The following is a 21,091-nucleotide window of genomic DNA, read 5'->3' as shown; positions in this document are numbered from 1 at the left end:
ACTCAAAGCGCTTTCTGGCTCAAGCCCCGTTCAGCTAATCACAGAACGGTTCATACAGTGTTTTATCGATGGCACACACTTTCTAACATCACACGCTGACTCATGGTACAAAAATGTTTGTAGTTAGAAAAGCTTTTGTTGAAGCTTTTATTGTTTTCTGATCAATAAGTTTTTTACCGTGATAAATTGCATTAAGTAACACAATGTGCTGTTGGATGGGTGCTATCATTAAAAAGTATCTATAAAAATCGATGTGCTTTCCTTTCAAAATAAGAACTCTTCTGAGTGACAGATATTGATCATTGAATGGTAGTGTATTTATTTATAAAGCAAGTTTTTAAAGCAACAAGTGTTGAAAACATTTCCTGTAAAAGTGCTATTGCTGTCCTCCTCTCTCTAGATGTATGCCCAATCATTGTGAACATGGTGGTCGGTGTAAACAGACCTGGGACAGCTTCAGCTGTACTTGTGATGGAACTGGATACACTGGAGCAACATGTCATACTTGTAAGTATGTGTGTGTGTGTGTGTGTGTGTGTGTGTGTGTGTGTGTGTGTGTGTGTGTGTGTGTGTGTGTGTGTGTGTGTGTGTGGCAAGTTGTGTGTACAGTTGTTTGTTCTATTCATTTTTTGTTTCTTTGTGTTCCCGTCCGTGGAACAACACTTTAGGCCGCTCTGCTCTGCCTGTGTGTGTGCGTGTGCGTGTGTGTGCGTGTGTGTGCGTGTGTGTGTTTGATTTAGCCTTCCTCCATTCGAATTTGAGTGATTAAGCTGTTTGTTGGGTTTTTTTCAGCTCAAAGCCACAATTCTCATTAGAGGGACAGATGAACTTTTGAAGTATTCATGGGAATCAGGCTTTTCTGACGACACTGTGTGTTTTGTTCCGACAGAGAAAAAGGAATACGACCCAAAAAGCCCCATAACACAAAGAGAACAGAGTCGGAGAGAGCAAAGCGGGATTTTTTTAAAAATGCTTAACAATTTGAGAATGCCATCCCTCCTCCCATAAGCCTCAAAGACTGTTCTCTTTTAAGAGAAGGCAGATAAGTAAAGTTCTGGAAATAAATCTAAAAGAGCAGATTTAATATAATGGAAGTGTGAGAAAGCCAGAGGAATAAAGTGAGTGAAAAAGACATTTTTCAAATTTAGGCACTGCGGAGTTGGTCTAAGTAGGTAATAATGAATAGATCATAAAAAATACAGAAACAGATGAAGCAAGATGCACATCGAGAAATGTCTTTGTACGACTGCATCTCTCTATATGTGTGAATCTGTGTCCAAAATTGCATCCCTATTTACTATATACTTACTGTATCACATACACCTCTGAGTTTCTGGGGCTATATGGAAACGCTATGCAACCACATAGTGCTCTGCGATGCATTGTGCTGCATATGTGCCAAAATAACAGCTGCTGGTGATGATACATGAAAGAAACAAATGAGTAAACAAGGTGCTGACTTCACGCATGCCCTCTGAAAAAATTTGTCAAGGATTAGTTAGGAGTAATAAGAGACAGCCTAAGGCAGTAGTAACCTAGAAATGAAGGTCTCTGGTTTCCGGCTATAAAGGTGTGAGGCAAATCTGGAGACCTGCCAGTAAAGTGTGGGGAGAGAGAGTGAATGAGCAACTCTTTTCACTTCCTTAAAGAGCCGCTTCTTTGTCACGGACCTCTAAATAGTTTCTCTGGTGGAGCTTGTCGGTGGCAAAGTTGATGAAATGGAATGGACGGGCATTTATATAGTGCTTTTTCAGTCTTACTGACCACTCAAAGTGCTTTAGAGTAACAACCACATTTAAGCATGCATTCATACAGTGCTTTATTCTACATTTAAGCACCTTATTAACCCAACATGCACAAAGAAGCTGAGGTACCTTCAGACAGCACACATGGGTACAGGGCAAACCTTATGACCACCAGAATTACACTTCTCAACCTCTGGACTACGATGGCAGCATAAATAAAGAGTGAAACAAAACCATGGTGTAATTTGACGCCATGAAATGATTTAAAACATGTCACCAATTAAAGACCCAGGAGTGTGCAGTAGTGTCCCATCCTTTAGTGATTAGATACGTAATAGTCAATTAATGGAAGAATAAATATGTTTTAACCATATTCTGAGATAAAAACAATAACTGAATGGTTAATAACTTTAAAAAAAAAAGAGTATACAGTTTTGAAAACTGCATTTTAGTTCATGCCAATTAAATACTTTGACTGTATTTTTTTGTCATTAAAAAATAAGCACAGGGGTTACCAGCATTTACAGCTTTTATGTTGATACTGCTATAAGCTCCTTTCCAAATCCTGCTAGTATTCCACTCTGACGGTAAATATATGCAGACATAATTTTTGGATTGACTTACTAAATATTCTAATTAAGTTCCCTCTGGAGAAATTTCTCTGAATTTCTCTGTACATTGAATCTTTCTGTTGTGGTACATAACACTGAAGAAGTCCTAGGAGAAATGCTGGCTATTAAACTACCATTGTATTAGAGCCTTTGCCAATGGCTTTGAGCCAGAACAGAAACATCAACCTCAACACTTCTCTTGATCCTTTGAGATTCCTCAGTACAGTTACATCCTCCCAACACTGGTTGTGGTTAACAAAAAGAGTCTCCTCTAATCAGAAAACCACCCTGCAAAACTGAGATCAATGAAGTAGTCGGAGAACATATAGAAAAGAAAAGGCTGAAAAATAAAGAAACTGCAGACAGAAATAAGGAGTTGATAGCAGGCAAACTAACAAAGAACTATTAACATATTGCAGGCTCTTTTTCTTTTTAAACTCATTGTTAAGCCTGTGAGGAGTCACACTTCAATCAAGAAAGTTTCACTTCAAGTCACGCTCGCAATTCACTTTGAAGTGTAATTCTTCCTGCTGTCCGCGTCCCTGTCTGTCTGTGTGTACGTCAACACAAACACAACATCAATATGTTGTCAGCTAGATTGCTCGAGTGTTAGGGAGAAGACGCCGCTCCTTGACAGGCACTGAATAGAGACAATGTGGTGAGCGAGGCAACCATATGAAATTGCCTTTTGGACGAAGGGGAAAATAAAAATAGGGGGGAAAAAAAGAAAGCAGCTTTGGAAACTGAGTTGCTATTTTAGGTCCATCATGGATTTGGAAGCTTTAGTTGCTGAATTAGATAACAAAACAGAAATGTTACTCTAGCATTTGTCTATAGTATATTTTTGAGTGGCTTACTGTAGCCTCTTCTCTCGCACCAGCCTCAGGGCAAAAAGAAAAAAAGAAAAAACTGCCAATCTATGAACGCTTTTCTGTTTACGGGGAATCAACTGCTGATTTTGCTGGAAAGCCAGGCCTTAACACTGCCACCACCCACGGCCATTTTTTATTTTTATTTATTTATTTTTTTTGCCTCATTGGTTAAGATTTATAAATAGGAAAAAAGTGTTTCCTCATCTGTCATCCATTCAACAGTTGTGCTCCTTTAAATATGGATGTTCCCCAGTGTCAGTGTATATCTCAACATGACGTGGTGTCACACTGAGTAGGTGTCAAACACAGACTTGTATTGTAAGCCTAATTTTGGGGAGGGGATGTATAGTGCGCTTGTTTTTTTTTGTGTTTTTCCTTTAATACCCATCCTCCTTCAACTGCTCATGTTTGCTCTCATTTTTCTTCACCCTTGCTCTGCTCCAGCGATCTATGAGCCTTCGTGTGAGGCCTACAAGCATTTGGGCAAGTCCTCCGATGCCTACTGGATCGACCCCGATGGTAGCGGACCTCTTGGCCCCTTCAAAGTTAACTGCAACATGACAGGTGTGTGTCTCCAGTGTGTGTTTGCGTGTGTGCCTTCCATACTGTCTAGCCCCAGTGACCTGTGAAAGGAAATAAACTCTGCAGCCTTAACCTGTTATATCTGTGGTTTCCATGGCAACATGTTCACAGTAACTGACATTTACTTCTGAAGCAGCAGCAAACACAGATACTGAGATGCACATGCACATCAAAACACACGCCACAAACATATACGCAACGAAGCTGTTATGCAACTCTAGGAGTGCTCTAAGGGTCTGTGTGACACTTCTTCTGTCACACACACCTGCACACTTCCATGAACACACACACACACACAGTGGAATAAGTAGATAGTCTGGAACAGCAGAGCATGGAGGCAGAGCAAAGGCGAGACTTTTAATGAAATGTCACTGCACTCCACTGGCTGGCCCCTTAGTCACGCTGAATAGCGCACTCACACACACCTCTGAAATGTTAAGAGTTTCACGCTCTCTCTCTCTCTCTCTCTCCCGCACACACACACCTCAGAAACCTGAACCACACACACACACACACATTCCCTGACTGACAGTGTGAATGAACAAGGAGCTGTGTGAGTGACTGGTTCGTACTATAACAGGACAGAAGTGTCTATTAAATCCCGGAGTCTCATAGCTGTAACTTAGATTACACGGAAAGAACTTCACTGCCATGACAGCTAAACTGCACAACTCATGTGTTGCTATGTCTGCATGTGCGAATCGATTGCATGTGTAAAATTAAACGAACGATCAAATACGTTTCCTAGGTTTAAATTGCGCTATGGCTTGTTTTCATTTTGAATGTGTTTTGTCTATTTTCATAGAGGACAAAGTATGGACCACAGTGATGAACAACTTGCCTCCCAAAACCATAGTCACAGGCTCCAGCAGAAACAGACGGACCGTGTTACAGGTCAACTACAGTGCCTCAATGGACCAGGTAATGCACTTGAACACGTTAAGCATAGAAAGTGTTTTGTCTGCAAATAAGGCAAAAGTAGTATTATACTTAGGTTTAGAAGCCAAAAAATCTTTTTTTTTTTAAATGAAAAGGAATATATTATGAGATGGAAAAAAGGGTTTGGATTTGTTTGAATTGTAGCCCTCAGGCTATGGGCTTCTCCCTTAGTACATATTATGAACAATGAGAACCGTGAGGATTTTTTTACTGACTACTGCTAACATCTGTTTTGTTTTAGATGATTTTATCCCACCCTTTAAAAGCAAGCCTAATATGGTGCACGGCACACGTTACTCTGCTGTTGCTGACAGGACCATAGGGTTTCATTTTTGGGCTGTTTTCTCTGAGACCTCTGCTTGTGAGAAAGCAGCTGCATTTTCTTCTGTGATAGCAGTCTTCTTATTGTTTGCTGAAAAAAAAGCCCTTTATTTTTCCGACTACGCCTAAGTCACATGGACTTGAATTGGCATTAGCATTATGCATGCAGTGCGTGAATTAAAAAGTAGTGAAGCAGTTATAAAGCCACGTCTCTTTTCCCATGGCACAATACTGTATTTATTAAATGAATATGTGCAGAATAGTTCAATCATTACAACTAATCATTTATCATTTTTTTCTTGGCAAATACTAAATGTGCTTGTGGAGCTGTGCCTCGAGTTGTATGCAAATTGAAGTTTTCCCAGAGCTAATGTGTTCCCCAGCCTCTGTAATTTCTGGTTAAGTAAACATACAGGCAGCATGAATTTGGGATAGCTTGAGTTTTTACATATCAGTAGATACAGTGATTAGTGCAAGATAATTGAAAACTAAAAGGACACTTCATTGGTTATACTATCCCAGTGTCACATTCGACCCCCATTTTCCTTAAAAACTGTCTTAATTTCTTCATGTCTTAGATTTAACAAGTTGCTGGAAACATTCTCCCGAGATTTTGGTCCATATCGACATGATAGCATCACAAAGCTGCTGCATTTTGGCTGCACATCCATGATGTGAATTTCCCTTTCAATCACACCCCAAAGGTGCTCTATTGTACTGAGATCTGTGAAGGCCATTAGAGCACAGTGAACCAGACACCAGATTGAGATGATTTGAGCTATGTAACATAGTGTGTTTTACTGTTAGAAGCAGCCATTAGAAGACACTGTGGTCATAAATAGATAGGCATGGTCAGCAACAATACTCAGATAGGCACTTAGACACTGCAACACTTAGGCAACCATACGTACTTAAGACCCCAAAACTAGACAAGAAAACATGCATCATCATACCACTACTAGCCTAACTGCAAGGCAGTTGCTTTTATGTCATTCATTCTGGCACTACCGTCAAAATTTCTGTCACAGCAGAAATTGAGAATCATCACAGCAGGCAATGTTTTCCCAGCTTTCTTTTGTTCAACTCCTGAGTAGAGATGGCACGATACCACTTTTTTATGTCCGATATCATAAATTTGGATATCTGCCGATACCGATATGAATCCGATATAGTGTGTTTTTTAATCAATAAAACTGTTTTTTAAATATCTTGCTGCTTTTTGTATAAGTTCAAACTCAAGTTAAAAAAAACAAACACTAAAGCTATTCTATGCAAAAAATACAATGCACCGAAAATATTTCATAGTTCAGCAATATCAGTCTCTCTGATCAACCTAGTAAACTTAACCTACACCATCCTCCCTATTCTGGTATTTTAAAGAGTAAGCAACCAAACTAATAGGGTTGTAAAATAGGGAACCACCCTCCACCTCATGATGCTTAACTTTAATTTGATGCAGTGTGAAAAAAAATGCACAGAAATCAATTATTTTCAAGAATAATTAAATAGATTCAACATCTTTCTTCAACAGAATTGCAGACTGCACAGATGGTACCTTCCCAAAGGAAAAAGTACTATAGCTTTACTAGGGTATATTAGACTTAATAATTACTATGTACAGTAATGGACTTCTATACATTTTACATCAGATTAAAACTATGGGTGTAAGATTCGGATAATTATTTATTAAAAGCTAGACATTTTAAATGAGAATAAGAAAGAAAAGTATGTCTTTGTGCCCCCTTTTCCCTGTTCATGCCCTATCGGCCCCCCTGGCTAAACTTTGCTAGATCCGCTCCTGCACAGTTACCAGCCGTCAGCTACGTAGAAAAAGATCCTGGTGTACAAAGTAATATTAAAGAAATTGTAACAACAGCTTAGTATGGGACCGATACCGATACGTAATATCGGATCGTCCATCTCTACTCCTGAGCCCATGAGAATTGTAGCCTCAGTTTCCAGTTCCTGTCTTGACAGCAGTGATACACAGTGTGGTCACTTCAAAGATGACCTCTGCCAACAACAAGGCGGCAGGCCATCTTGATCATGTCATACCTAAATGCACTGAGATGCTGCCATGTGACTGGCTGATTAGATGTTTGCATTAGCCAGCAGTTGAACAGATCCACCTAATGAAATGAAATGAAATTTCTGCATGGTGTTTGTAATGATCTCACACACACAGGATGGTCTTTCACTACAGTAACATTTCAAGCATTTCTTAGCTCAGAGTATTATTTATATTTTTTCAAAGCTGCTCCCAACTTGTTACTTTTCGACAGTCAAAAGACTGGGTTAGTATCATATCAATGTGCCAGGTTAATACTGTGAAGGGTCATACTTTAAATGAAGCCAAATTGTCTTCTAAAACTTTTTTGGTTCCTAAACAAACTGAAGCAAAAATTGAAAGTGAAAACAAAGTCACACAAACACACTGAGCCCCCAAATGGGAGACAAACCACGGTCTTCTGACTGACAGAGCTGTAACTTCCAACCTCCAAATGCGGATTTTGTTCCTCTTTAAGAGGATTGTTATCGCTCGGCCTCTGCTGTTCCTGCAGCTGGTGCTTCAAAGCACTGACAGCAGAGGTCCTGGGTTTAGAACACAGTGAGCATTTATGCTGCAGCACAGTTTTTCTTCTGTTTTGACAAAGTTACTAACTTTATGATCGCAGTATAATACAGCCAGAGCTACAGCACTTCACGCATTCAGCCAGTCTTTCAAACATACTGCGATATACTAACATAAAAAGTGTCCATCATCATCCCCTCATCACCTGCCTGCTGTGCTTCACCCACACACAGTTCAGACTACCTAAATCTCTTCTCACACTCAAGAGTCAATATCTTAATCTTTCTGGTGAGTGATTACAGATTGCAGTTGTCACTCACAGTCAAAAGAAAACTGTGTGTGTGAAGTTTAAAGGAACCCCAATGGGAAGAGACTGCAGGATGACTATGACATTACATGGTTTGAGAAGCATATCCATCAAATTACGTTATTTCATAATTTGTAGTGGCCGCTTATTCCATTTTCAGCTTCTCGGAGTCACAGAAGGCAAAAATTAAAACAACTTTAGAGTGTGCTTTCTTTCGTTTCACAGCTCAGTAATTTGTTCTTACATGAAACGGGCCTGTCTGGTCGAAGAAGATAAAATGAAAATACATATCCCTGCTTGTGTTTTCAGGTGACAGCCATCACCACCAGTGCAGAATACTGTGAGCAGCAAATCGCCTACAGCTGTCGCATGTCCAGACTCCTCAACACTCCAGGTAAAGGCTGAGGATGGCATCTTTATTCACCGCTGACTCAAACATGGGTAGACAGTGCTGACACAGATAGGAGGTTTGGTTTTCACCACATAGTCAACCTTTGATGGAAAATTCATAACATATAAAAACACAGTCTTCCCGTCTGCTTCTGTCTGAGGATTCTGTGTATGGGAGACTGAAGATTGTTTTATTAGGGCTCTTTATGAGTGTCAAAATCATGGGGGATTTAAGGACATGGCCTTTGCTAGATCTGATTATAGACCTGTTACAGATTTTCTACTAACATCACCAAAACAGAAATTACAAATATATTTTAAAAAATGGTTTACCACCCCACAGGCTGAATACCAGACATTTGCAGTATTTATGCCAAGGAGCTTTAAAGCTTTTCTGGTGACTGGTTGCTGTCCAGCACCATGGCAAGATACCCTTCATTGGCTTTCCCCATGTGTATGTTTGAACCGTTGCCTGCATCCTTGTTTTTAGCCACCAACAGAACTACACACGATACAACTGAAGCAGACCTCTGAAAATGAGTTGTGTTCTGGCTTTGCTCATTCTGACTAGATTAACTTGGATTACACACATTTGCATTCGATTTGTTTGGACTGAGTCAGTTTGGCTGTGGTTTGCCTGAGCAAGGCCTGGTAGGGTTTTGTGTCAGTTTGGTTTATATTAGTTAGGCTGGCGGTTGTTTAAGGTTTGTCGTGGATTAGATACATTTGATTTGTGTTATGGTTCGGTTTAGCCGTGTGTGAATGGCTTAAACAGCTAAAACGCCTCTACGCAACAAGAGGAGGGCTCATAGCTGTGCAGCTGTCTCTGGTGGTGACAGAGGCATGTTTGTGTTTAGTCTAATATCTCACTGGGTTTGTGTGTTTGTCTGTGTATGTGTGTGTGCGTGTGTGTGTGTGTGTGCATCCTCATGCATGTGTGTGGGTGTGCATGGTATTGTTCACAGAGCATTTGTTTTTGTTTTAATTTTTTTACTACAAGAATTACAAGCTTGCTGTCGGAACAGCTTTCTATTTAGAATTTCCCTCTGTTTCCTAACACACACACACACACGCACACACACACACACACACACACACACACACACACACACACACACACACACACACACACACACACACACACACATTTATATTTGTGCACCATGACACACCTTAGGGAATAGCTTCATAAAGACAAGACACTCCTAGCAATTAAAGTGAGACAAGACAGAAAGAGACTGAGATAGGAGTAGAGGATGGCGAGTTCATTTGATGTGTGTGTGTGTGTGTGTGTGTGTGTGTGTGTGTGTGTGTGTGTGTGTGTGTGTGTGTGTGTGTGTGTTGATGCGTATATTTGTGTCCATGGTCCTTGATTGACTGAGTGGGAATAAAGCAAAAGGTGGTTAGTAATAGTTGGGTATTAGTGCAGCAGACCAAAACTTTGCAATTAACTTCCACTCCTCTCTGAGATTGCACCTCCATCTACAAATATGGTATCCGCATACTCGCGCATACACAAACCCATGCTTTGTTAAAATTCCTCTTTTTCTTTTTAACTCTCAAGCCCTCTGTGGCGTGTACACACATACCCTGCCACAGCCACACACAGACAGCCAGTAACTAGTTTACTCCTAATTCAGTACCTTGCAAGTTAGGGGAAATCCAATTACTAGTCTAGAATGACAGAGAAAGCAGGACCAGGAAAAATCATTTACCCAAAAATATGCTTCATAAATTAGCTGTCAGCTTTCATCAAATTACACTGTCAACAGCATTTCCACTGTGAACCACAAGCACACACGCACGCGTCACTATACACACTTGCTACTCTTCCACTTCCACTTTTTTCCCATCCAGATCTCATCTATTAGACTAGGGTTGGCATTTTGGAGCTAAACGAACCGTTAAATGGGAATTATATTCTGCCACCAGTGACACCCTTAATTTGAATCCTTGGCAGTAATTGTTCTAATTGCCTGACCCCTTTCTCACCTCCTGCACCTATTCTGTCCTTTTTATCATTTTTTATCACCTCTCTCTCTCGCACTCAAACATCCACAAATTCCTTCTCGCTCTCGAACGCTCACTCGATGGCACGATTGGGAGATCCAATAATCGGGGACCTCGATGCTGATGTGTACAGTAACACGCAAAGAAACGCGCACACAAGTACATAGAGAAAAGCAATATTTTCCTTCTCTTTCCTTCGGTCCTTCTTCAGTGTCATTTTCCCTCTCCCCACTGCTCCCTATAATCTTCTGCATGCACATTTATCAATTTCTAGCTATCTATTCTCTCCTCTTCCTTCACTCTTATCTCCCCTATTCTCTCATTGTTCTCCCCCCTCCTCCAATTTAACATCTCAAGTCTCCATTTTTGCCTCATTCTCATTCTTCACCTCCACTTTTACCTCACGGTATTGTCTCCCTCTCTCTTTAAAACCACTTTTCCCATCATCCTACCTCTCTGCCCTGGTCTTCGCACTCACGCCGTTGAACACTTTTCCCATTAGTGTTAGAATCACAGCTTTTAGATAAGAATTAGCGCCCTTCACTAATGATTTAGTATCATCAGTACTCCCTTCACCGCAAACAATCTGTAAACAAGCGAAAGAGCAAGGCTCGCACAAACAAGCCTTTGTGTAGATGCAAACATGGATAAAAACACACATCCATAATTCCCTCTGATACACACCCTCACACCTACAAAGGAGTTTAGATAAAGCGTTTTTGCTGAAGTGTGTTGTTGCTGCACAGCTGTCCTTAACTTACAAAGCATTTTCATTCCCTTGTTTTTCTAGTGCCTTTGCTCCTTCATCAGCTTGTGTCCTTGAAGTAACCCATTACAGTTCCCAGCAAATCTTACAGTTTGTATATTTAGTATTAGATTGCTTGTTTATTGTCATCAACACCCATCGGCTCAAACATCTGATAAGAACAATTGCTAAACATTTCATTGTAAACCAGACCGAATGTGGCATCTTTTTTTTAAGATAAGTACAAATGTTTACAGTTTTCTTCCTTTCTGTAATATCTGCAAGGGCAACCACAGTTAAGATAAGGTTAAGGTTATCATGAGTGTTTGTGTTTTTCTTTTTTCCTTTTTTTTGATTGAGACCTCGATTTTATGAGGTTTCGGGGATGTCTAAAGGGCCAGGCCTTTGTGGAGCATGATGCTTTGCCCATGTTTCATTGTGCCTATTTGGAGACCTCAAGGACATCCTGACTGCTTATCTGTTACTTCAGGAGATTCCCTGAACTATACCCTGAATTTCCTTATTATTTGAAAGGAAGAGGGGATGTGGGAGGGAGGTGTAAACATATTTCTATGTGGTTGGATAAGCTCAGGATGACCATACTTCTGTAACATTTGTACTTATCTCTCTTCTTGATATCAAGCATTTCCTGGATAAACGTGGCCATATTTTATACTTTGCAGAAATGATCTCTTGGGAGGTTATTTTCACATAAAAATGCATGATGCAAGCGTATGGTCAAAGTATGATTATTCAGTTAAAGCACTTGATTGAGATTTTTTTTTAATAAAAGAAAAACTTACCACACTTCAAAAGGTAAGCTCTGAAGAATTTAAAGGTTTAGCAACATATGAGTGATGCAAGCCAAAATAAATGCCTTGACAAAGCAATATTTCTCCATATAATAAAAGAAAAACATTTATTAAAAAAATGTCAATCTGAAACATTTTTTGTCTCTTTTTTAAAGGGTTTTAGCCTGGCTTTGTTTAGCTACTTCATGGATAAAAATATTGCACTGCACCTCTTAATCTTTGATTTTATACACCTGAAAAATAGCACTGAAAATAGCACCTCCTTGAATTCAAACACCTGGCTATGCAATCTGCCTTTGCAAACATTTGTGAAAGAATGGTTTCTGAAGAGCTCACTACTGTACTGTAATAGGATGACACCTTTACAAAAAGTCATTTATCAAATTTCTTTCCTGCAAGATATTCAACGATCAACTGGAAGTTGTATTACTGCAAAATTCCATTGTTCAGGAAGCAAAGTGGCAGATCATGTAAAGTTACAGAGCAGGGCAGAGGTGCATGGTATGGATTTGCATGGCTGAGCAGCTTATAGGTATAATGTGTAGGTAGCCCACTGCTTTTGTCCATATAGTGTATTTAGCATGTTTCCTCACAGAGAAACTCTTCTGATGCTCCATTTTCTCTTCCTCTCTTGTGTTGGTCAAAGACAGAAATGTCTAATGCCTGCAGGCAAGCGAGTGTGACGTTCGTGGCAACAGCTGTGTGCAGATCAAAAATGGATAATATATCGAGTGCCGCGTTTAAAGCGTGGAAGTACTAACCTTACTTTGAGTTGAATTCCGTAAAAAGTGACAAAAACACTAGCGTCCGCTGCTCACTGCGTGGGAAGAAAACTTCTTTATACAGCGAGAAAAACCCCTAAACGTCTGAGCAAGCACCAAATACGTTGCCGCTGGAATGTGAAATTATTATTATTATTATTATTATTATTATCCTTCCACTGACCGCTGCAGCACAACTGCACCAGGGCAAACCTCCGCCTGCCCCACTCCTGCTATACAGGTGAAAATAGAGCAACATGACTGCTGAGTCTTTGATTTTATTTATTTTCTGCTGTGTTTTACTTGCATCTATTTGAAAGAGTGAGTGTAAACAAAAAAAACATTGAATTTTATATGCTGGAATATGCAGAAAATAGGTTTAAATGTTAAACAATTTTCTTCCAGTCAGAGAATGTTGCATATAATTTAACGTTTGCTTGATGCATAAAGTTAAAAGATTAAAACTAATAAAACAAGTTTTAAAAAGAGACTTTTTCATTTGATTACATTTTATATGAAAAAGTAGAATTGGGCTGAAAAATCTTTTGCTTTCTTACCTATTTAGGGGATAAATCATGTTTTAAAAAGTAACAAAGTAACTAATTACTTTTGAAAATAAGTAAACTGATTACCTTCCTTTTTTCGGGAAGTAATCAGTAATTAATTAGTGATTACTTTTTTCAAGTAACTTGACCAACACTGACTGATACAGTCACTTTTTTTTGTTTATATGAATAAATGCTGGTTAGATCTCCAGCCAAGCTCATGCTCTTATTATAAAATCCTAATATTTCGGGATTTTATCACATTAGTAGCATACTTATAGGCCGTGAAAATGGTACACAGACAATGATGAAAGTAAGAAGAAAAGAAAGCTGAAGAAATACTTGAGATGTCTGTCACTCCTGCTCTGTTTACATTACAGTCACATGTCAAGCCAAATTACTGTTTTTTAGCCAGCAAGGATACTGATTCAGGTGTTGACAAGGACATTAAAAAGTGCTTCTTTGGCTGGCAGTCGAGGCAAAAACAACTCAAAGCATCAAATGTGAACAAGTGTTTATTTGATTTTATTAAGTTTACCTTGTCATTCTTTTAATGAGCATGTGCTCCTTTGTGACTATACCTTGCAGGTTTTGGGTTTTTTACAGACTTCTGATGTAAAGTCCTATTTGTAACAACCTTGCATGAAAAGCAGGTTAGAAATTGGTCGTTGGTACAAAAAGGGTATAAAGGACAAACAAGGAGAGAGTCAGGGACACAGGAGGAGGTAAAAAAAAAAAAGGAACAGGGTGGGATAGAGATGAGAGATGAGTGGGGTTCAGGATAATGAGGCTGTTTGTATGTGTGGCATTGTTACAGTCCAGTCCTTGGGCACTTCTGGTCTCAATTATTGCCTCACAAGTAACAGCAAGCCAACCACTGTCATATTCCACGCACGTCTTCGCACACATTCTCGAAGGTCTTGCATTACACCCTAATGACTTTATTCCGTGGATCTGGTTAACCACTTGTTTATTTTTTTTCTTTTGTTTGTGGTTTTGGATGTTCATCATTAACCTTTACAAATCCAGCAGTGGCAATTGCTGTTTTTTTCCCTCTTTTCTCCTTCTCTCCCCCTTCCCTCTTAAGCTCACATGCCTATAAAAATAACAGGTACCTGATAATGGTTGCACTGCTGTGAAATGAGAAAATGGCTAGCTTGCATCCAGCTGAACTCAAAGTTTGTCACTCCTTATGTTTTATTGGTAAATATGCAATTCTTGACAAATCTGCAATGAACGCTACCACCTCCCTCCGCAGAGTGGCTTTTAACATCAACACACTCTCATATGTATTTATTTAGCAGTTTTACTACTAATGAAAAAAAAGGATGAATGTAATCAACAGGGACCTTGCCTTGACTATAAGATAAGATAAGATAAGATAACCTTTATTAGTCCCACACGTGGGAAATTTGTTTTGTCACAGCAGGAAGTGGACAGTGCAAAAGTTATGAGGCAAAAATTAGAATACAATAAGAATAAATACAGTACACAGCTGTACAGAATAGAATAAAATAAAATACTATATACAGTAGAATAAAATAAAATAAATATACAATAAGATAAAAATAGAATACAAATACAAATACTATATACAACTGAGTAAAAATACAACGATGACAGAAAGGATTATTGCACTTAGTATTATTGCATATGTATGGTTGTGTGTGCTTGATCAGTTAAAGTCTTTATTATGGAGTCTGACAGCAGTGGGGAGGAAAGACCTGCTAAATCTCTCCGTCCCACACCGTGGGTGCCGCAGTCTCCCACTGAAGGAGCTGCTCAGTGCTGTCACAGTCTGCTGCATGGGGTGGGAGATGTTGTCCATCAGGGATGACAGCTTAGCCGCCGTTCTCCTGTCACTCACCACCTCCACTGGGTCCAGAGGGCATCCTAGAACAGAGCTGGCCCTTCGGATCACCCTGTTCAGTCTCTTCCTGTCCCCAGCAGAGATGCTGCCGCCCCAGCAGACCACGCCATAAAAGATAGCAGAAGCCACAACAGAGTCATAGAATTTCTTCAGGAGTGGGCCCTCCACTCCAAACGACCTGAGTCTCCGCAGCAGGTACAACCTGCTCTGCCCTTTCCTGTAGAGGGCGTCTGAGTTATGAGTCCAGTCCAGTCTATTGTTCAGATGAACACCAAGGTACCTGTAGCTGTCCACATAACTGTTTGGGATTATTTCATTATTAACTTCTCTTTATATTTCTTGTATTACCCCCTTTTATTTGCCTATTGTGCCCACGCTCTGCCCGATTGTGCCACGTCTTTCATTACTCGACTAATGTTCTGGTTACAGTGTCATTAATTTGTGAAAGCACTCGAGGCAAGAAGCAAGTCAGGGAAGGAGAGAGAACAAGAGCTAATAGAGTAAAAGAGGAGAGAAAGGAGAACTATCTCTAGGATCCTCAGGCATCCTCTCTCTTTCTTGCTCTCTATGTCTCCCCAGTTTCTTCCTGCCCTTGCTTTTCTTACTCCCTGAAGACAAGATGCTAATTAACATTAAACCATCATTTCTAACTTCACCCACTTTTACTGCATTGATAAGAATCTACCTCAGTTCAAGGCTGCATGTAGCTTTTTTTTTTTTTGCCCCGTGCCCATTGCAGGCAGGGGGTGAGAGCTTATTCACTCAGATGATGAGAGACACTTGAGGCTGACATGTAAAAGTTTGGCTTTTTATAGCACAGCAAGTTAACAGATAGAATTACCCTGAAAGATTTCACATGCCTCTCTGATAAAAACAGTCGAAGACATCTGTGATGGTAAAACATCTGCTATTAGCAAACAGCAGCGTGTGTGATGATGACGTGCAGCACCAAGCCTTTCTGTAGCTATGTGGCATTTAGCAGGAGAGACTTTACAAGAAACGGCAACAAAGTGCAATCCGTCACAGAGGAGCCCAGATCATTTACATCGCATAACGCGTGCTCTCTGGTTGCTGTTGCCTTGGTAATGCGTCATTGCCCGGGATAATGCTGTCATATGTTGTGTTGACAGAGTCATGCGTCTTATTCCGCCCATGTTTCTCTACCTGAGTCCAACACTTACAGCTTATAGCCAAGCAGGTGCAAGTGTCGAAAAGGAAAATAGTTTAACACTTTACACTACATTAAGCTGGAGTAATAAGGTGTTTGCAAGAGCAGCGTGTCTTTTATTTCATTTCTCGCACTTTTTTTTTCTTTTTCCATATTTCTTTCTGTCTTATTGTGCATGTCGTTTTCTCTGGTAGTCTCTCAGTCTCTCAAACTCACAGATTCCCATGGGTGGTTGAGTCTTTTTGTGACAACCAAAATGTGTAGCTGTGGTAAATGTGCAGTGTAACTGATGTGATCTGTGGAGGGAATGCCAGCTGGCTATGAAGCCACTGATGTCTATGTCTATGTGTGCCTTTAAAGTCTGTATTTCTTTTTTACCAAGTCATTACCTGTGTGTATTTTCCCCATGTGTGTTATCATTAGCATTGCCAGAAAATAATCTTTCTGAACCTGCTGCCCAGTGGCAGTTACCCCAGCATGACAAATACTTACTTTTCAGCTTCCCCAATAGTGAACAAACCCTTTTTAATGCAAGTATAGACAAAAAGAATAAGTAACCATTAGGAAATATACTTTTCCAATACATCAAAATTTCATTCGGCATATTCTTTGTTTGATTTAATGATATGCTTATTCTAGTGCGAGCAATAGCAATGGATGTAAAAAGAAAAATAGTTTTTCCTGGTATTGGATGTGCACTGGATGTGCACAGTTGCAGTTTTAGCTCAATTAAACCAGCCCAAGCTGTAGAGATAGTCAATGTGACCGTGATCTGTCACATATCGGATGAGTTAAACAGTATATTGACTTCTGTAAAGACAGTCTCCCTGTTGCATCTGAGCTACATCAGCCTCAAACTGAAATCCAGCCTTCTATATTGGAGGTAGTGAGAGCAATTATCCCTCATAGTTCCCAGTTTGAAGTCTTCTCCCTTCACCACCACCTGCAGAGAGTCCGAGAGAGAGGAGAGAACCAAGGACAGAGTTGGGCTTCCTGATTAACTTTCTTCACTTGATCAGCATTCATCTTAATTCCCCAGCACCAGCAGCACACAAGAATGCACTCATTACCACGGACTGCAAAAGCATGTGAAGAATACTGCAGTGGATGCTGAAAATCCTCACACTTCTCAGTTATTAGTTATCGTCTGCTCTGACCGTTTCAGATGAGTGTTTGCAGCCTCCTTTCACAAACAGCACACTGGATAGGGATGGGAAATGAGAATCGATTCCAGCTGAGAGCCAGTTCTGTTGCCCAGTCCATAAGAAAAGTGCACCTCCATGCTTATCAGTTCCTCTCAATAATGACAGTTTCACAAAGCAAAACAGGATCATCCACACATGGATGTTTGTGTTTAGACTCAGAGATAATAAAAAGCTTGCTTGTATAGATCTACTGTCTTCCCACACAGAAAATCAGGGATCACTAAGGGAACCAGACAAATTAGCCGAATCAATTGTGACACTTATAAATATCAGTCCCTAGAATTGATCTTGGCCACATTAATTTAAAGGTGGTTAATCCCACACCCCTTCATCAAGCTGTTTACTCGCTCCCCATTTTTCTGTTCCCGCCTACCAAGAGTTGAACTTAAAGTTAGAGGTGTGGATTGTGAACAGGAAGGGAGACAATATATCACCTGTGTAACCCCCAGTGTTGAACACAGCGGTCTCATGGTTCTGAATTCTCAGGGACGTCTTCCTGGCAGGTAGTCTTTGATGCATCTTATCACAGGAGTGCACACCCGCATCTCTCCCAGCTTTCTTCTTAGCAGTCTAGGCTGGAACATGTTGAAGAATAATTCTTACAGTGCTGCCTGACCTGTCCGGGAGGGAGCAAGGCCTCTTCAGCATGTAGATGATTGTGTCAGCTCCACCAAGAGCTGGTAGGCAAACAGCAGTATGGCCACTAGAAGACTCACCGGGGTGCTGAGATGTGCCAGAAGAAACTGTGCCATGTCTTCAAAGGTTAAGGCCTCTGGTCTGTAGTGTTTATTTTGTTTTGTTTTTTGTAGCTGGAACTTTGCAAAGATAGTCTGGCACTCTCTCCAGACACACGTTCAGGTTGAACAGCTGCTGCAGTACGTCACAGAGCCGGTTGGCATAGATCTTCACAAGTCTGCTGTTGATGGCATTGGACCTTGATCCCTTTCCCCGATGGAGCCTGTGCAGTTCTCTACTGATCCACCGTGACCACCAGTCTGTCCTGAGAATTAGTGTCACAGCTGAGGGCCAAACACCTCTAACTGATTGGGGCTGCTGTGTCATGTGAGGTGGTTCAAACTTCAAAGTAACCTGGATGTTTACTACTCGGGACAATATTTTTTGTGACCTAATCAGGAAAGAGAATTTTTGTGTTTTTCTTATAAACACTTTTTTCACGTTTTCATAAACTTGATGTTTTTGTTTATTGTTTATGTTTGATTTTCACATTTCTAAAACCTTCATTCTTTGTTTCACTTCATGTTTATTCACATTATTCAGTTGTGGATTTGTCATATTATTTTCATAGCCTTGCCCCTTGTGTCCTTCTGTGTCAGATTTAAGTGTATAGTCTTTGTGGTTAGTCAGTTATTTCCTGTTTTATTTTGATAGTCTCCTGTCTCTCACGTCTTGCCTTTTGTTTTTTGATACCCAGGTGACTCCACTCCCCTGATTGCGCTATTTGTATTTATTTAAAGCCGTCTCAGTTTGCTTGTTTCGCGTTGTGTTGTTGTCTGCATCCTCTGCATGTTACTAAGATTTCATTTTTTTGTGGTTTGGACTCTGTTTGCTCTTATTTTGGATTAATCTTCTGGATTTTTATCAGCCTATTAAACAGCTCGCTTTCTGTTGATCTATGCCTCTCTGCATTTGGGTCCTTACTTCAGCACAATATGACACTTACAGCTGCTGGCAGCTGAAATTAGTGCTGTGCTTCACAGCCAAAGATCAAATGGTATGGGCTGCTCTCGGTAATGTTTTGCTCCAGACTAGTTCACACTCAGAGGTAAAGGTAGTCCTTTGAAGTCCTTATTTGCAACTTGTTTATTCATTTGTAATTCAGAATGACAAGCAAAAATATTCTGGATAAAATATTACACAGTGCGTAGGCTCCGTGGCTGTCGTACTCCAACCTCGTTCAGATGTCAGGGATACACATTCGAACACAGAGCTGTGAATAAAAACAGAGACATCCACTGTATTGACTTATCAGAACCACTTGAAAAAGAAAGGGGAAGAAACAATTCAAGTCCTTTGCAGTTGCTTTAAACATCCTGCACTTGCACTTCTGCTATGTGTTGAAATAACAGTTATTTTCAGGCACTGACACTGTGTGTGGTTAATTGCAGAATTTTGCATGCTACATATGTGATTAAGTGGTTTAAAGCATTTTGTTGAGGTGTATGGATTGTTGTATACAACGAATGAGAACTCAGTCTTGCAGCTTTTTTTTAATATTTCCTCATTCTTTATGCAAGTCCACTGTTAACTTTTACTTTTACATCCATCCTTTATTTTAAAAAAGAGCTAGGAATATAATTCATACTACAGCTTAATTCAATTTTCATAGATTAAACTTGCATTTGAAGTTTCTATCTTATTGGCATTAAAGCTATATATAACTGTGCAATACAAAGCTCCTATATTTGCAGGGTATGTCCACAATGATTATGGCTGCTTTAAATTTCATTTTCAGTTTTTTGGACACGCAGAGTAAAATCCATGCAGAACCTAAATGTTTTTAAGTATCCTAAAAGATATTTGAGTTTTAAAATGCTGCATCTCGTATGACAAGCTTGTTTTTTTTTTTTCAGAGCCAGTTCAAACAGTGCAAGCAGATCTGTTGTTTTCTGTCTTTGCTCTTTTCAGCCAAAATTAGACATCCACTATTATAAAGAGCCTATGAGGGAGTCCATTATCCATAAACAAAAGGCACCATTCAGCACACAGTACTTTGAACAATTTGCTAATGGTTTTGTTATTGCTACTGTGTGCATAATAAGTCTTTGTAAGAAAACCTTATGAATAGCCTTATGGGATTGAACCAAGAGTATGCTCAGTGAGGTATAAGGAGGAATAACTGTTGAGAGTGCGCTGTGAGCTGCACGACACTGCAGCTATCAAGAGGAAAAAAGTCTAAAAACAGGAATCTTTCTAATAAAAGCGACACACTGCAATAGATGTTCTGCACACCTGCCTACCCTGTCGCTTAACTCACAGGAAACAAGTTATTATTCAAAAACATGTACCAGCAGCACACACTCAATACCAAACACTCACGCAAGAGAAAGGTCAGAAATGTGCAAGGGCACAAACCAAATGTGTAACTGTGTGGAATGGATGTTGCATTGTCTGATTAAAAGCATCCACACAAAGCTTGTCTTATCTTATTTCTGTGTTTATTTTTGTCTCCTTTCTTTGGCTTCTTTCTTTTGATTTTTGTTGTGTGTTTTCTTCCCCATCTTCCATATATTTATTCGCCTTTTATCTCGTCACCTATCTGAAATGCTCAGTGCTGAAGGCTGGGCCTTAGGCATTGCTTATACAAAAGTAGCGCACACATATACATACATATATATATAATGCACACATATGTAATACACACAGGCAAACATTATGACAGAGCTTTCAACAAATCTAACATTATGTATTATTATGTGGCTTTCTGTTTTTAAAAAACAATTGCCTATGCTGCATAAATTAAACTGTTTCAGTACGTGCATTTTTCATCAGGCACTCTCGGTGATACAGCAAATATACTGAGGATTTTAATGTATTCATTCGATTCAGTTTTGATACATCTAGAAAGAAAATTGCTATGTGTGTCTTTCCCTGTGGATGTCCTTGCTCTTGATGCTA

At 39.8% G+C, this 21,091-nt stretch overlaps 1 protein-coding gene across 1 annotated transcript in view; it reads left to right on the top strand.

Moving 5' to 3' along the window:
- The window catches only part of cntnap2a (contactin associated protein 2a), a 405,242-nt gene that overhangs the window by 262,391 nt on the left and 121,760 nt on the right, over window positions 1-21,091 (top strand). The window contains exons 12-15 of the mRNA XM_080865727.1: window positions 401-507; window positions 3,673-3,792; window positions 4,616-4,731; window positions 8,259-8,343. Of these exons, the coding sequence (XP_080721853.1) occupies window positions 401-507; window positions 3,673-3,792; window positions 4,616-4,731; window positions 8,259-8,343 (428 nt within the window). The remainder of the gene's footprint in view (window positions 1-400; window positions 508-3,672; window positions 3,793-4,615; window positions 4,732-8,258; window positions 8,344-21,091) is intronic.

The sequence above is a fragment of the Rhamphochromis sp. 'chilingali' genome (genome assembly GCF_963969265.1).
Source record: "Rhamphochromis sp. 'chilingali' genome assembly, chromosome: 18".
Lineage (NCBI taxonomy): Eukaryota > Metazoa > Chordata > Actinopteri > Cichliformes > Cichlidae > Rhamphochromis > Rhamphochromis sp. 'chilingali'.
Note: the sequence above shows the minus strand (reverse complement) of the source record. Positions and strands in the feature narration are given on the sequence as shown.